The 17,098-nt window shown below is 49.4% G+C and overlaps 3 protein-coding genes across 3 annotated transcripts; all 3 read left to right on the plus strand.

Moving 5' to 3' along the window:
• The first annotated feature begins 268 nt into the window (after nt 1-268).
• LOC102462294 (E3 ubiquitin-protein ligase RNF167-like) lies at nt 269-1,493 on the plus strand. The gene has a single exon (XM_006110527.4). It carries the CDS (start codon nt 514-516, stop codon nt 1,414-1,416), a length of 903 nt encoding a protein of 300 aa, XP_006110589.3. The 5' UTR covers nt 269-513; the 3' UTR covers nt 1,417-1,493.
• A 1,693-nt stretch (nt 1,494-3,186) lies between these two features.
• On the plus strand, nt 3,187-6,740 carry LOC102462537 (E3 ubiquitin-protein ligase RNF167-like). The gene is made up of 2 exons (XM_006110528.4): nt 3,187-4,382; nt 6,539-6,740. Exons 1-2 carry the CDS (start codon nt 3,331-3,333, stop codon nt 6,570-6,572), a joined length of 1,086 nt encoding a protein of 361 aa, XP_006110590.3. The 5' UTR covers nt 3,187-3,330; the 3' UTR covers nt 6,573-6,740.
• An 8,009-nt stretch (nt 6,741-14,749) lies between these two features.
• LOC102462778 (E3 ubiquitin-protein ligase RNF167-like) lies at nt 14,750-16,672 on the plus strand. The gene has a single exon (XM_006110529.4). The coding sequence runs from the start codon at nt 15,027-15,029 to the stop codon at nt 16,044-16,046; it is 1,020 nt and encodes a 339-aa protein (XP_006110591.3). The 5' UTR covers nt 14,750-15,026; the 3' UTR covers nt 16,047-16,672.
• Nucleotides 16,673-17,098: the final 426 nt, after the last annotated feature.

Here is a 17,098-nt window from a genome sequence, read left to right on the forward strand (position 1 = left end):
TCTTCTAGAACTAAGGCCTGCTGGATTGCTACTCCCTTCTTCCGCCTTCTGGGCGGGATGACCTCTCCTGGGGCGTCTCATTCCTCTCGCACCTCTTCTTCCTGCCCTTCCCGAGTTCCCTTCTCTCCCTCGCTCTTGCCCCTGCCCTCCCTTGCCCAAAAGCCCTGTCCCTTCCTGGGCCCCGTGATGGTGTTTGGGGAAAGCACAGCAGTCACTGAGCGATGTCACAAAGACCTGGGCAGCTGCCTGCAGCTGGTGAGAAAGGAGGCATCAGCGGGGCCGGCCTGTGCAGTGAAAGAAGCAGCTGACAGTAGCGCTAAGGGAAGGGGTGGGGAGACCATAACTTGCCTCATCCTGTTGCTGTTATTGCCTTGGACGGGTTCAATGTGTCTTACGGATGACTTGGAAGAAGATGAGCAGAGCTGAGGTCTCCCACCAGTCCCCATAGAGCCCTCCCAAGCCACTGCCTGTGATCAGACAGCAGCTAGATCCGCCCGTCGCACGGCTACCGGCATGTGGCCGGTGCTGCTGACTCCTTTCCGCCTGATCACCGTGCTCCTGCTCTTCAGGGCCCCCACGGCTGAAGTCTTTGTTTACGTGGTCTACAAGCAGAACTCCACCTGCATTGATTTTAGAGCGCTGTCTGCGTGCCTGGGGCCGCCTGTCCCCAGAGAGGGCCTGAGGGGTTATCTGATTGAGGCGGTACCTGCAAACGCCTGTCAACCGATCAGAGGCCCGCCAGCAGGCAGCAACGCCTCGGCCACCTTCATCGTGCTCATAAGCAGGTATGACTGTCCCCTGGGGGTGAAAATCCTTCATGCTCAACAAGCGGGCTACCAAGCTGCTATTGTCCACAACGTGAACTCAGAGAAGCTGGTGACAATGGTGACTAACGTGGAGGAGATCAGGCAGAAGGTTGGAATTCCTTCTGTCTTTACGGGGCAATCCGCCTCCCAGCTGCTACGGAAGGCGATGGGCTCTGAAAAACGCATTCACATCACTCTGGTGGTACCCGAACACTATCAGAATCCCTGCTGGGCCGATGCAAAGTTCTCCCTCGGCGATGCGGCTAGGCATTACTGGGCCCTCCAGTTTGGATATTGCTCCAAACACGTGATTTCTCTTTTCATCCGGGAGTTTGGCATGGCCATTGGCATGATCGTGTGCACCCTGCTGGTGGTGGGCTGCATCAGATGGTGCAAGAAGAGGCAGAAGATAACCACGAGCACATTCAAAATGGGAGACAAGTATGTTACGTGCGTGATCTGCATGGCCGAGTATGAAGAAGGGGACCAGCTGAAGATTCTCCCTTGTTCTCATGTCTATCATGTGGCCTGCATAGACTCGTGGCTCCTCGTCCAGTCCCAGTGTAAGACCTGTCCGATTTGCAAGCAGCAGGTGACTATTGCAAAATAGGCCTCTGGTGCATCAAAATGTCCCTTTGCAAGTGTAAAGCGTTCCAGAGGAGGGAAAATAAAATGAGTTTGAGCTCACAGTGGCTGGGATTCTGGTGTACAACCACACACACACTGTACACACACACACACTGTACACACACACACCCCTTTCCCCAGGAGGAATACACACACATACACACACACACACCCCTTTCCCCAGGAGGAATATATACACAGTGAAACCTGTTTGGCACAGTGCCCATGGGACCAGGGGCCAGTACCAACCAGTAAAGGTGATTCTTTGATTATCGACAGGGCCAACAAAACCCTATTGGACCCCTGGGGCTACTTTAAAGGGTAGTTTGGCAATGGGTTGCCCACTGCAGCTCTTGGAGAGTGTGAGAGGACCCAGCACCAGCTGAATTCAATGGGTAGCAGAGACCCTCCGGATTTTGGCCTGCAGCTTGTTTAGTCTGCAGAAGAGAAGAGTGAGGAGGGATTTGATAGCTGCCTTTAACTTCCAGAAGGGGGTCCTATAGAGGATGGCGAGAGGCTGTTCTCAGTAGTGACCGATGGCAGAACAACAAGCAATGGTCTCAAGTTACAGTGGGGGAGGTCAAGGTTGGATATTAGGAAAAATGATTTCACTAGGAGGGTGGAGAAGCACTGGGATGGGTTCCCTAGGGAGGTGGTGGAATCTCCATCCCTAGAAGTTTTTACGTCCCAGCTTGACAAAGCCCTGGCTGGGATGGCTTAGTTGGGGTTGGTCCTGCTTTGGGCAGAGGGCTGGACTCGATGACTCCTGAGATCTCTTCCAGCTCTCAGATTCTGGGGGGGGGGAATCCACCTCCAAGCTGCTAAGGAAGGTGATGGGCTCTGAAAAATGTATTCACGTCACGCAGCACCCATTGTGACCCCAGAAGCCTGAATTTCAGAAGAGCTCATTCCGCTGCCAGCACGAATCCAGTGCGCTGAGCACACGGAACTCCTGGCCACTTGTTTTGGTCTGTGAAATGGACCCTCCGTGCCTTTGCTCATGTGCCCAATAGCACAGCGCAGGTTGTGCTCTGTGTGGGTGCACAGAGGGATGTAATTTCAGGTTCTGCTGGCTATTATATTGAATGATGCTTTACCCGTTTCGATTATTTATTTCCATTATCTCATGACAAAACACTCTGGCCTTGTAGCTCTCCATGCTTTGCCGTCCATCAGCTGATCACACTCATGAAAAGAAAAAGGTGGGGGGGGGGACGTTGTTTTTAAAGCAGGAAGCAAGTTCAGTCCACCAACCCAGGCTGGTATCTCCCACCCCACAGAGGAGAGGAAGATCCTCTCCAATCATTTCTGCTGTGCAGTGATCTCCAGACAGCACGTCCCTGCCCACGGTGAAGAATTGCAGTTTGCAGTGGGAGGACAGTCAAAAGAAGGGGCATTAATCCTTCTGAAGGATGTGAGCAACTCCCCCTGAGTGCAGCAGGCCATCCTGTTGACCTACCCCCGGTTAGACTGGGGCAGAACTGGGCCGAGATGGAACAGTGGCAGATTGGTGGGAACGAGGGTGCAAAAATGGAAGTGACATTTCAGGGAGACAGCCCCGGGAAAGTGCAGCAGTCACGGGGTGATGTCACAAAGCCTGGGGAGGTGGGTAGGAAAGGTTGCCTAGCAGCGAGAGACAATGGGGGGCGGGGTGATGCCCTGGGAATCAGCAGACCAGCCTGGTGATTTAAGGAAGCCATTTGCACAAGCGTCCAAGGACCAGTCACAATCCTGCTGCTGCTGCTGCTGTCTTCAGCACAGACTCCAGGCATGTTGTGTTGATACCACTGCGAGGGGCTGCGAAGTGTGTGTTTGCTGCTGAGGATCCTTCACACGGACTCCTTCCCTAGTGTCACAGCCTGGCCCTGGCACAGCGAGATTCCCGCCCACAGTTGGCATGAGGCCTCCGCTCTGTCTTCCTCTCCGGGCGGTCACCGCGCTCCTGCTCGTCGACGTGGCTGTGGCAGAAGCCTTCGGCCACGTGGTTTACAACCACGGCGCCACCTGCGTCGGTTTCAACGCCCTGCCTGCATGCTTCGGACCGCCCCTCCCGACCGAAGGGCTGGTGGGCTATTTGATCGAGGCCACGCCAGCAAATGCCTGTCACCCTATAGCAGGCCCGCCGGCCTCCTCCAACTCCTCAGAGGCCTTCATCGTGCTCATCCGCAGGTCGGACTGCCCCTTTGGCGTCAAGGTCCTTCACGCGCAGCAAGCCGGGTTCCAGGCCGCCATCGTGCACAACGTGAATGCAGAGCATCTGGTGAACATGGCAAGCGATGACGAAGCAATCCGGCAGCAGATTGCGATCCAGTCTGTCTTCACCGGAGAATCAGCCCGCAAGCACCTGAGGAGGGCTTCCCCTTATGAAAAGGGGGCATACGTCACCCTCATGGCACCGAAACGGCCTCATAGTTCCTGCCAGGATGCTGCTACGCCCTCCGTGTGGGACATGGCGAAGCTCTTCTGGCCACAGGTGCTGAAATATTCCACGAACCGCCTCATTCCTTACCTCCTCCAGGAGTTTGGGTTCATGCTCAACGTGCTCATTTGCACCATCCCGCTGGTGGCGTGCGCCCGCTGGTGCACGAAGGGCCAGCAGATAACCGTGTGCACCTTCAAAAGGGGAGACAGGTACGACACCTGCGTGATCTGCATGGCCGAGTACGAAGAAGGAGACCAGCTGAAGGTCCTCCCCTGTTCTCACACCTATCACTGCGCCTGTATCGACACCTGGCTTCACACCCAGCCCAGGAACAAAACCTGCCCTTTCTGCAAGCAGCAGGTGACCACTGAGGCTCAGGCTGTCAATGTGGGCAGAGGGAGAACCCCCCAGGAGCACACCGGCAGAGAGGAGGACCATGCTGGGGAAGGGGACGATGAAGAGGGGCATGATGATGAGTCTGTCGAGGGAGAGGAAGAAGAGGACCAAAGTGCAGACACTGAGGAAGGGTAGGATGAGCTGGAGAGGGACCCTCACTGAGTAATAGGATCAAGCCAAACCAGTATAAGTCCAAGCCACAAACCCCCCAGTTTTTGTCCATCACTAGCTCCAGTTTCTAGCTCCATTCATATTTGGCTCCTTTCACCCCCGAAAAGAAAAGGCATAAAACATCTGTGGCAGATGTAACTCTCCATAGGCTGGGGAAAAAGAAATGCATTTGAGATCTTTAAATTCCTGGGAATTTCTAGCCTCCATCCATTCCCATTTCCTATCGCTTTTGTCTAAGTGAAATATACACATTCAAGGTGTGTCTAGACTACATGCCTCTGTCATCAGAGGCATGTAGATTAGACACATAGGCAAAGTCAAATGAAGCCGCGATTTAAATGATCGCGGCTTCATTTAAATTTACATGGCTGCCGCGCTGAGCCGACAAACAGCTGATCAGCTGTTTGTCCGCTCAGCGTGCTAGTCTGGACGTTCCCCTGCCGACATCAAAGCCCTTTGTCGGCAGCCCCGTTATTCCTCGTGGGATGAGGTTTACCGGGGCTGCCGACAAAGGGCTTTGATGTCGGCAGGGGAGCGTCCAGACTAGCGCGCGAGCCGACAAACAGCTGATCAGCTGTTTGTCGGCTCAGCGCGGCAGCCATGTAAATTTAAATGAAGCCGCGATCATTTAACTCGCGGCTTCATTTGCCTTTGCCTATGTGTCTAATCTACATGCCTCTGATGACAGAGGCATGTAGTCTAGACACACCCTCAGCTAGCAACAGCAAAACCTTCGTTTAACAAATTATGCTGCATCCAGATGACGGTGTTTTTGAAAAAACTGCCCTTTTTTTGAAAAAACATCTCCTGCGTCCACACTGCCATTGCGTTCTTTTGAAATTAAATAGAAAGAACACGGGAGGGGGGGTTCGACAATGGTAACCCTCCAATTACAAGGAAGAACGCCTTTCTCGAAAGAGCTCTTTTGGAAAAAGGAGTGTGTGGATGCAGAACCGGGACATTTTTCGAAAGACGAGGCAATCTAAAAAAGCACAGGTACCCTGGTGGCCGTGCTGTGCATAGCAATCGGGGCTTTCTTTTGAGAGAGCGGCCATGCTGTCTGGATGCTCCCTTTTGAAAAGCAGGTCATTTTTTCAATCCAGTTTTAAGTTGTGGATGCTCTCTTTGGAAAGAAGCTTCCAGTCTAGACGTACCCTGTGTGGTTCACTGATCAATGCAGTGGCACCTAGACCACTTACAGCAACAAATAAGAACAAGAGACCTCTACATCTTAGACTGAGCCAGCTGGCTTTTAGCTCCAACAGCAGAGGCCCCTACACCAAGCTCCAGAGATCCCAGGTTCAAATCCGCTTAGTGGCAGTTGCACTGAGACTGGAGTCCCATTTTGCAGGATGCTGTGCAAACATAGCAAGTCATTCCCTGTCGTGGCTATTTCACTAGGAGGGCCATCATGCACTGGAAGGGGTTAACCAGGAAAGTGGTAGAATCTCTAGCTAGAGGTTTTTAAGGGCAGATTTGACAAAGCCCTGACTTGGGACTGCACCAGATGACTTCCTGAGGTCTCATCCAACCCTCATCTTCTATGATAAACTCCAACCAGGAAACAGACACACCGGTGGTTGACATGACTAACCCAGAGCCACAGCCAAAAAGGGACTAGAACCCAGCTCTCTCTAGACCAGTGGTCTGCTCCCTGAGCTTGTGCTGCCCCACTTGACCTACCCTTTGGTAGCAGCTCAAGAGCCCGGTGACAATTCCTGGCCAAGCAAAGGTTAGTCTTTAGCTACAGGTGCAGGAAACATGTACGAGGGTCCTCCAAGGATGCCTTCACGGGGTCCCTTCAGACGGGGGAGAGCGGGGGGAGGAGTGATGATTGAAGATGCAAATCATTCAAGTACGTGTCACTCCAGGCAGGTGAGCAGATAGAAAAGATACGAAACGTTTCCAAGGGCTGTGTACTTGGCTGCATTTTGAGGGTTGGTTGATGACTCCATGCACTCAGCAGAAGCAGACATGACAGGTACATGTAACCTCCTGCTCCCCAGGGTTTTCCAGGTCATTTCCCAAGCTTTCTAAATGCTGTAAGAAGGGCTGGATTTATGTACTAACATGACCCAAATCAGATTTTCATCTTCTCTCTCTTTATTGGTTACAGGGAGAGTGATTTGGTCATTTTGGAGAGCGTCTGATTGCATCTCCGGCTCTGTTCGAAAAGTGAGAGTCAGAGCCACAGACTACAATCCTGCTCATAGTCAATTAATACCTAATGGGCTTATGTTGCAGAGATACACTCTGGATCATCCTCAGCCCTCCATCTCATGCTAAAAAATAAAGCATCAAAACTCGTTAACATTGAACACCCTTCATTCATATCTCCTTCTTGAGGTGTTTTAGCATGTTTTTATGTCCCACTTTGGGGTCTTGTATTTTACTTTATACATTTATTTATTGTGTTTTTACAAAAAATTATGAGCTGCTGCGAATAGTTTAAATAGAGAGGCAGGGTAAAAATATTTAAAATAAATAAATATCATGACCGAGAGATCAACAGACATCGGTACCAAGGGCTTTTCACTGAGTGTGAACATCCCGCTACCAATTGTCAGGGTTCAAATCAACCAATTGTTTTCATTGCAAGTGGGAGGAAATGTTGAAATACTAAAGTTTTTCCTGGAATGGGAGTTCTGAAAAATTTCCATTTGGAAAACGCTGAAAGTTTTCGTTTCAACATTTTGTTTGAAATAAAACTTTTAAATGTTTTCCTGAAACATAAATGTTTTATTTTGGGGCTTTGAACGGACCCAAAATGATTCAAGAGTGACAGGAAGAGTTGGGGTCTCCACTCTGTGTGTTATCAACGATTAACACACTGTAAATCCAAAGCACCTGACACAGCCGGCTTGACCTCCTTGGCTGTAGCTGATGCTGTCTGATCTGCCACCCTCCACCACACATTAATAACCATCTGCAGAGCCAGGATGGCTTATTGATGGGGCAGGACATGCTCCTATTTGCCACAGGTTGCTTATTAGTAACTTCTCTAGAGATGGCTTTCTCCAAGTTACATCCGGTAGGTCGGACAAACTGTCGCGCAACTGCACAAAGAAATGCGCCAGCGAGAAACACAAAGAAGCGAGACTGTCAGCTGGGCTGAATCGATGACACTCCTTGGACCTCCAGAGAACTGCGCAGATTTACCCTGGCTCAGAGTGTGACAGTGAAACTGAGTTTAAGTTAAAATTCTGGGTCCAAAGCAAAGTTGGGGAGAGCCGGGGGGCTAGACAAGGAGGAGCTGGAAAAGGGGAAGCAAGGCTCATGCGTAGAGGACAGGGCCCAGGCTGCTATCTGACAGCAGCTTCTGACTGTGTCCTCCCCTCCTTTCCTCTGGGGCCCGTGCCATCTGCAGCGCTGGTTTAATTGCTGTTAATTTAAATGTCAGCAAGCTACACAGGGGAGCCAGCGGTGATAACTGTGAGCAGAGCAATTACCAGGAAGGAGTCCCCATTTCACCACTTGAACTGAGAGCCGAAGAAGAGGCCTGTGTGTGTGTTTTGTGTGCATATCACATCGCTTGTAGTTTTACCAGACTCTGACCCACCGAGGGAAAGGCTGACGACTGGACCCAGTGCAGAGAACTATCATGCTGAGACAAGCCATGGCATGTCAGCACTGTGGATCTGTGGGAGCAAGTAAGGCTACATGCAGGGTAACCATGCGTCTAAATGCAACCTGTCAGCAAGGATGAAACTCGCCCCTGTGCAAAGAGCCAGCCCAGGAGAGGAACTGCTCAGAGGGCTTCAGCAACATCAGTGCTGGGTAGGTCTCATGATGGCTGATGCACGGAGTGCGTTTCAGCCTGGGAGATGGACACGGGACATCTACGGCCAGGAACAGGGATGTGCCAGAACTCCATTGACTTCAGTGGAACTAGTCCAGCAGAGAATTTTGCCTTCCAGCCTTACTAGCCATCTGGGGAAGGAAAGAATCAGGGTGGGCAATGGAACCAGTGTTGCCTCCTCTTCCAAAGGCTGTTTGGAGTATGGGGTCCCTCTTGCAATACAGGGATTTTTGCCACATTCCCATCCAACATCCTGCAGCGCGGGATTTAGCTCCTTGAGCCCAGTCCTGTTGATGTCAATGAGAGCATGGCTGGTGTAATTTCGTGCATGGAAGCAATTGCAAACAGGATGCAATCCATCCCAGCGGCTGATTGGCCTCTTCTGGCTGCATCCTTCCTATGCCCTCTCAGCTCACTGGTTAGTAGACATGGTCAGCACACAGAGCTTCTACCCCTGGAAACTTTCTGAGATTGCAATCTTTTTTTGCCCCACATCATGGTGGCACACCAAAAAATTTGAATTGTTTTGGCCAAACAAAATTCCAAATATAATTGCACGTAGGGTCAAAGAAAGCATTTCATTTTGCTAAGTCTGAAATAGTTCATGTTCATTGCAACCTTTTGTTTATTTATCAATGAAACAAAGGAAGTTTCGGTGCAAAGAAAAATGAAACATTTTGTTTTGAAAATCATAGAATCATAGAACTGGAAGGGACCTTGAAAGGTCATTGAGTCCAGTCCCCTGTCCTCATGGCAGGACCCAGTACATTCTAGATCATCCCTGACAGATGTCTATCTAACCTGCTCTTAAATATCTCCAGAGATGGAGATTCCACAACCTCTTTGGGCAATTTATTCCAGTGTTTAACCACCCTGACAGTTAGAAAGTTTTTCCTAATGTCCAGCCTAAACCTCCCTTGCTGCAGTTTAAGCTCATTGTTAAAAACAAGACAGTTGGATAGTGTTGGGACTTTTTTTCATTTTTTTTCCAAAATGTAAATGTAGTCAAAATGTATATTGTTTCTCTTTCTGACCCTCTCCTCTGCCTCTTCACACTCAGCACCTCTCCCTCTCTCTCTCTGCTCTCAAAGCAGTTTTTAATGCATTGTGACAAATCAAGTTATGCCAAGGTGTCTTTGCACTCATGAATGTGTGGTACAGTTAAGCCAGGCATCTAGTTCTCTGGGGTAATCTGGAAAGTACAAGTTGTTATTACTCACTACAGTAGAACAATCAACACCGTTTCTGTAATGCAGTAAGATGGATTGAAGCTGCTTAAGAACACAGGGAAATGGAATCCGGGCTTGGAAAATAAAATAGTTTGGCTCACAAAACCTAGCTTATGTGTGGGCCTGGATACCACTCTGATGTGCCGCAGGGCATTTGCTGTAGCATTGTTAATCCGGCTGGATGATCCCAAGTCCACTCTATGGGCCAAGCCCTGCTCTCATGTACATGGGTGTAAAGCCAAAATAATTCCACTGAAGTCCAGGGACTGTCCATAAATTATATAACATTTTTTTTTCTGATTTTCAAGACCCACCCACCCCTGGCAACACTTTGTAACACTAAAAAAAAAGGCAAAATTAAGGAGCCTGATGCGTTTTGTAATTTATGGACAGGCAACATTATTTTTTATTTATGCCAATGTAACTGGGAGCAGGATTTGGCCAAACAATTGGGTTGCGTCTAGACTGGCATGATTTTGCAGAAATACTTTTAATGGAAAAGTTTTTCCGTTAATAGTATTTCCGCAAAAGAGCATCTAGATTGGCATGGATGCTTTTGCGCAAAAGCATCCGTGCCCAGTAAAGACGCACTTTTGCTCAAGAAAGCTCCAATGGCCATTTTAGCCATCGGGCTTTCTTGTGCAAAAAATTATGGTGCCCGTCTACACTGGCCCTCTTGCGCAAGTATTCTTGCGCAAGAGGGCTTATCCCTGAGCGGGAGCGTCAAAGTATTTGCACAAGAAGCACTGAATTCTTACGTTAGAACGTCAGTGCTCTTGGGCAAAGTCAAGCGGCCAGTGTAGACAGCAGGCAAATTTTTGCACAAAAGTGGCCGCTTTTGTGCAAAATCTTGCCAGTCTAGACGCACCCTTGGAGTTATAAATCCTACTGATCACTTTTCTCCAAGGATAATACCTTCTTCTTACTTTGGCGATGTCTAGACTGTAGGCTTCTTTCGGAAGAAGCTTTTCCGGAAGAGATCGTCGGAAAAAAACTTCCGAAAAAGCGCATCCACACTGCCAAAGCGCATCGAAAAAGCTTTTTCAGCAGACAGCGTCCACAGTGAGTGGACCAGAGTTGTTGACTCGAGTCTCACGACTTGAATTCCTAGGTGATTCGACTTGAGACTCGACTCGAGACTTGCTAATTTTGTTAATTCGACTTGGTGAAAAAAATTGTCTGAAAATTATGATATTGATGGCTTGTACAAAAGTGAATTGACATTTTTTAAATTAAGACTTGAGACTCGACTTGGGACTTGACTTGAAAGTGACTTTAGGGACTCGAGACTCAATTTGAGACTTGAATTGTAGTGACTTGAGACTCGACTTGGACTTGACAATGATGACTTGAAGACAACACTGGAATGGACGCTCTCTCGCATGTAAGCTGTGATTACTAAGGAGGGAGTGGCCGCTGGGGCACCTGTGCTTATTCCTCTTTCCTCTTCTTCCGAAAGAACTCCCTCTTCCCCGTCCAAACATGCCTGTTTGTGAAAGAGCTCTTTTGGAAAAAGGCTTCTTCCTCCTAGAAAGAGGTTTACCAATGTTGGAAAAACCCCTCAGGTCTTTCGATTTTTTTTCCAAAAGAACACAATTTCGATGAGGACATAAGTGACTTTTTTTGAAAAAAACCCACCATTTTTCCAGGAAAAAACTCTATAGTGTAGACATACCCTTTGTGTCTTACCTTTTTACTGGCATAGTCCTGCTGCTCAGGACTTAAGAGTTGCATGTATTCTGCAAACCGGCGTCCAAGTATTCCAGTTCTATTTGCAGTGGTGACCTGGGCCAATAGTAAATCTAAACGACTTTGAGCTACTTAGTCTCAACTAACTACAAGGACTGATTCTACACTCACCTTAAACAGTGAGGATTAGTTATTAAGCCACCTCTTCCCACCCCCTCTCTAGTGCTAGCCATGAGCGCCTCTCAAATCTTTTTTCATGCATTTATCCTCACAACACCCCATGAGGTAGCTTCCTATTCCTGGCTCACCCCTTATCTCGCTGCACGGTACCAAGCAAGTCAAAACTTCTCTCTGAACCTCAGCTTCCCCTCCTACTTTTTCCTATTTAGATTGCAAACTTTTCAGGGCAAGGGCTATTGCCCTTGTATGTACCGCACCTAGCACAATGGGCCCTGATCTTGGTTGGGGCCCTGTAGATGCTACTGTGATACAAATAATAAATAGCGACAAGTCATCCCCTGTGACTTTCCTTGGAACTAGGTAAGTGGCATGGATGGAAATGATCCTGAGGAAAACAGATGTTCCGAGCCAACAGATCCTGCATAAATGGAGCAGGGAATTACCTCCAGCTTTCTGCAATATACAGTGAGCTGGGATGACCCAAACAGATTCCCCTGTTCCCTCTGCAGAGGATTCCCACTAGACATGCTTCTGGCCCTGTTGAAGATTGGGAACTTATCTAAGTAGAGTATGTCTACACTACAGAATTTTGTCCGGAAAACTTGAGGAATGTCCACATTGCAATCACTTTCTTCCACAAGAAAACTGAAAGAACTGAGGGGTTTTTCCTACATTGGCCACCTCATTCTACGAGGAAGAAGGCTTTTTCCAAAACAGCTCTTTCGCAAAAAGTTGTGTGTGGATGGGGAAGAGGGAGTTCTTCTGGAAGAAGAGGAAAGAGGAAAAAGCACAGGTGCCCTGGTGGCCATTCTGTCCGTAGCAATCACAGCTTACTTGCGAGAGAGAGTCCATTCAGTGTGGATACTCTCTTTCAAAAAAGCAGATCACTTTTTCGGTGCACTTTCGCAGTGTGGACACTCTCTTTTCGAAGAAGTTTTTTTGGAAGATCTCTTCTGAAAAAAGCTTCTTCCAAAAGAAGCCTGCAGTCTAGACGAACAGCATGGGAAGGGCGAGGGCTGGGGTGGACTTGGGAAGACAAAGACAGGTTGGTTACATCAGTGAAGCGGTGATGGAAACCAGGCCAGGTGAGATGTCCATTCTACTGCACTAAGCCATAGCAGGCACGGGTCGTGCTGCAATCCTAGAATCATAGAATACTAGGACTGGAAGGGACCTCGAGAGGTCATCGAGTCCAGTCCCCTGCCCTCATGGCAGGACCCAATACTGTCTAGACCATCCCTGATACACATTTATCTAACCTGCTCTTAAATATCTCCAGAGATGGGAACTCCACAACCTCCCTGGGCAATTTATTCCAGTGTTTGACCACCCTGACAGTTAGGAACTTTTTCCTAATGTCCAACCTAAACCTCCCTTGCTGCAGTTTAAGCCCATTGCTTCTTGTTCTATCCTCAGAGGCCAAGATGAACAAGTTTTCTCCCTCTTCCTTATGACACCCTTTTAGATACCTGAAAACTGCTATCATGTCCCCCCTCAGTCTTCTCATTTCTAAACTAAACAAACCCAATTCTTTCAGCCTTCCTTCATAGGTCACATTCTCTAGACTTTTAATTATTTTTGTTGCTCTTCTCTGGACCCTCTCCAATTTATCCACATCTTTCTTGAAATGCGGTGCCCAGAACTGGACACAATACTCCAACTGAGGCCTAACCAGTGCAGAGTAGAGCAGAAGAATGACTTCTTGTGTCTTGCTCACAACACACCTGTTAATGCATCCCAGAATCATGTTTGCTTTTTTTGCAACAGCATCACACTGCTGACTCATATTCAACTTGTGGTCCATTATAACTCCTAGATCCCTTTCCACCATGCTCCTTCCTAAACAGTCGCTTCCATTCTGTATGTGTGAAACTGATTGTTCCTTCCTAAGTGGAGCACTTTGCATTTGTCTTCATTAAACTTCATCCTGTTTATCTCAGACCATTTCTCCAATTTGTCCAGATCATTTTGAATTATGATCAAATAATTCTATCCTCCAGAGCAGTCGCAACCCCTCCCAGCTTGGTATCATCTGCAAACTTAATAAGCGTACTTTCTATACCAATATCTAAATCGTTGATGAAGATATTGAACAGAGCCGGTCCCAAAACAGAGCCCTGTGGAAGCCCACTAGTTATACCTTTCCAGCAGGATTGTGAACCATTAATAACTATTCTCTGAGAATGGTTATCCATCCAGTTATGCACCCACCTTACAGTAACCCCATCTAAATTGTGTTTGCCTTGTATATTGATAAGAATATCATATGAGACCATATCAAACGCCTTACTAAAGTCTAGGCAATATCACCATGCCACAGCTGTGGTGCGAAGGATGAGGCCAAAGGGCCTGCAGAGAGCCAGCCCTGTGCCGGGAAGGAAAGCTGCCATTCATCTGCTCAGTTTCTGGCAGAGATTTGGTGGTATTCGTGTGCCTCTCCTCAGGAACAGACTGGAAGCCAGGGAAGCAGGGCTCTGTTTTGGGACCGGCTCTGTTCAATATCTTCATCAACGATGAAGCAATAGGGGAGGATGACCAGGGCAGATCGGAAGCAGAGGGTTAAGGAGAGACCCAGAGGGGAGACAGGGCAAAGTGGGAGGCCACATCTGGTGAGGACACATCTGGAGTATTGCATCCAGTTCTGGGCCCCCCACTATAGAAAGGATGTGGACGCAATGGAGAGGGTCCAGCAGAGGGCAACCGAAATGATTAGGAGCTGGAGCACATGACCTATGAGGAGAGGCTGAGGGATTTAGGCTTATTTAGTCTGCAGAAGCGAAGAGTGAGGGGGGAATTTGATAGAAGCCTTCAACTTCCTGAAGGGAGGTTCCAAAGAGGATGGAGAGAGGCTGTTCTCAGTAGTGACGGATGGCAGAACAAGGAGCAATGGTCTCAAGTTACAGTGGGGGAGGTCCAGGCTGGATATTAGGAAAAACTATTTCACTAGAAGGGTGATGACGTACTGGAATGGGTTCCCTAGGGATGTGGTGCAATCTCCATACCTAGAGGTTTTTAAGTCTTGGCTTGACAAATCCCTGGCTGGGTTGATTTAGTTAGGATTGGTCCTGCTTTGGGCAGAGGGCTGGACTTGATGATGTCCTGAGGCCCCTTCCAGTTCTATGATTCAATGAAAAGCCAGGGCAGGGCAGCCCCTGCATTAGAGACAGTGCAGGAGAGAGAGCTAAGGGTGATCCATGGAGACAGGAGACCCAGAGACACAAAGGTAGGGATGGACCCAAGAACGGGAAAGAGAAAGTTACTGAAAGAGACAGAAGCTCAAGCGGGGAGGTCAGAGAAAGGCAGTGAGCGGAGGGGGCAGCAGGCAAAGGTGGAGAGTCACCAGGAAGAGAGAAAGGAGAAATGTCCACGCCTGCAGGCCAGCTGGGCAGTGAGGTCACAAGGCCTTGGGGAGAAGGTTCTGGAAGGTTGCTCGGCAGCTGGACACAGAAGCGAAGAATCAGTTGGGCGCAAACAGACCAGCTTGACAAACCACGGAAGCTGCAACCAGAACTTTGAAGGCTTGAGTCTAAGTCAGCCCCTACCTCTTGTCCAGTCCAGCAGCTCTCACTGCCCAGGAAGGCTCCGTCTGTTCCGACCCATGGCAAATCCAGCAGTCACCTTCGACCTGCTGCTCCCCATAAAGGCCTCTGAAGCCAGAGCTTCCTCTTAGACAAGCCCCACTCTAGAGCTCTCCATCGGCTGTCAGCATGTGGTCGCTGCTCCAGTCTCCTTTCCACGTGGCCTCGGTATTCCTGCTTTTCCTGGTGCCCGGCAGCAAAGGCTTTATCCGCGCAATTTACAGCCGTAACGCCACCCGCCAAGATTTCAGTGCTCTCCCCGCTCTCTTTGGGCTGCCGCTCCCCTGCAAGGGACTGATGGGTTATCTGCTCGAGGTGATGCCTGCAAAGGCGTGCTACCATTGCGACGGCCCGCCGGCACCCAGCAACTCCTCCACTGCCTTCGTCGCGCTCCTCCACCACTACGACTGCATGTTTAGTGCCAAGGTCCTGCACGCTCAGCCCGCCAGGGACCCAGTGCACCGCGCCAACTCACAAGCTCTGGCAGAAGCGATTCGGCAGCCGGTCGACAGACCGTTGGTCTTCACTGGGGAAGCAGCCTCCCAGCTCCTGAGAAAGGTTTGCCGCTCTGACGAAGGCGGTCACGTCATCCTGGTCCCTGAGCACTACCGTGTTGCCTGGAAGGAGGATGCTAAAAGCTCCTGCCCCCGTGCTTGCAGGTGCCGGCTACAGCTGCTGGGACATTGCTCCCACATCCCGATTCTTCTGATCTGCAGGGCAATTAGCATCCTTGTTGCCATCGTGACAGGCACCCTGCTCGTTGTGAAGTATGCAATGGGGTATCACCAGTGGAGGAGAAGGAGGCGGAGAAGGAGGAGGAGAAACCTGCTAAGAGAGGAGCCCGGGAAGGAGTCCTCCACCAGCATGTTTAACAGAGGTGCCAAGTACACAGAATGTGCCATCTGCCTGGAGGTGTATGAAAAAGGAGACAGGCTGAAAATTCTGTCTTGCTCCCATGCCTATCACAGCAAATGCATTGACCTCTGGCTCTTAACCCAGACCAGGAATAAGACCTGCCCTCTGTGCATGCAGAGGGTGACTGTGGCAGCAGAAAGCCCCGAGTTTGACCTAGAGGGACGTATAGCGGAGGAAAGGAATGAGGACAACCAAGAGGCTGAGGAAGATGTGTACAACGGGGAGCGGCAGTAATCGAACCACTCTCGGGACGGCCAAACCAAAACCGACTAACATAATTCTGCCAATTCAGACTCCCCCACACTCTCAGCTTCCTCTCCCTTCCCCCCCTCAGCTCTAGTTTATTGGGCCCACCGAGAGGAAAAAGGAAGAGCAGAGATGGCAGGCGGTGATGAGCCGTGGAAGACCGAATGCACGTCCTTTGCTCTGCTTATCTTGGGCAGCCAATGAAATCCAAGTTCGTTTTTGGAAGGGGAGGCCCCACTGAAATCAGCTGGAGTCGCCCCCATCTGGCTACCAGAACACCCAGCAGTGGCATGAGGAAGAGCAGTCTGAAACCACCAGCAGACCCTCTGCGTTGCCTCAGGTTCTCCCTCACAACCACCTTTCTGCACGTACCTCCTGCTCTGCCGATTGTTTATTCCACACAGATTTCTCTGGGCAGTTTCTAGCTCTGGTTTTGGAACCCGCTTTCAAGATATACAAACTTTTTTAGCTGGGGGGAGATAAAATGAACCAGAAATCACCCCATTCCCATGAACATCTCTGTTTAGCACACTCCCATCTCCTGCTGCAGCTCCTCCAAGGGGCCAAAGATCTACTCACAGCTAACAGTGAGGATAATAAATAATAAACAACAACAGCTGTGTTTGTTAATATTAATGAGGCTTTGCATTCTGGGAGTGATCACGGTAGCCATTACCGGAGTGCTTTTCAACCATAGCTGTCACAGGACTGAACCTAGAAAGTTCAATGGCCTCATTGTAGCTGTGGGGAAACAGGCACAGAGACAGGAAGTGATGTGTTCGGTTCCTCTGTCTCCCCCGGTGCCTCTGTCATTCTTTCTTTTAACCCTTCATTGGCCCAAACTCTCTGCTGTTGTAAATCAGGGTGGCACCATTGACTTTATTGGAGCAACCTCGATTTCCACCATCTGAGAACAGCATCTATGCAGTTTATATATTTCACCTGGCCTCTGTCTATAGACCACAAGCTTGGGAAGAAGCCAGTCCATCTGGCCTGGAATCCTGCTTGATTTTGATAAGTAGCTATGTTACCATCCCTCC

The sequence above is a fragment of the Pelodiscus sinensis genome, chromosome 32 (assembly GCF_052426305.1).
Source record: "Pelodiscus sinensis isolate ZL-2025 chromosome 32, ASM5242630v1, whole genome shotgun sequence".
Lineage (NCBI taxonomy): Eukaryota > Metazoa > Chordata > Testudines > Trionychidae > Pelodiscus > Pelodiscus sinensis.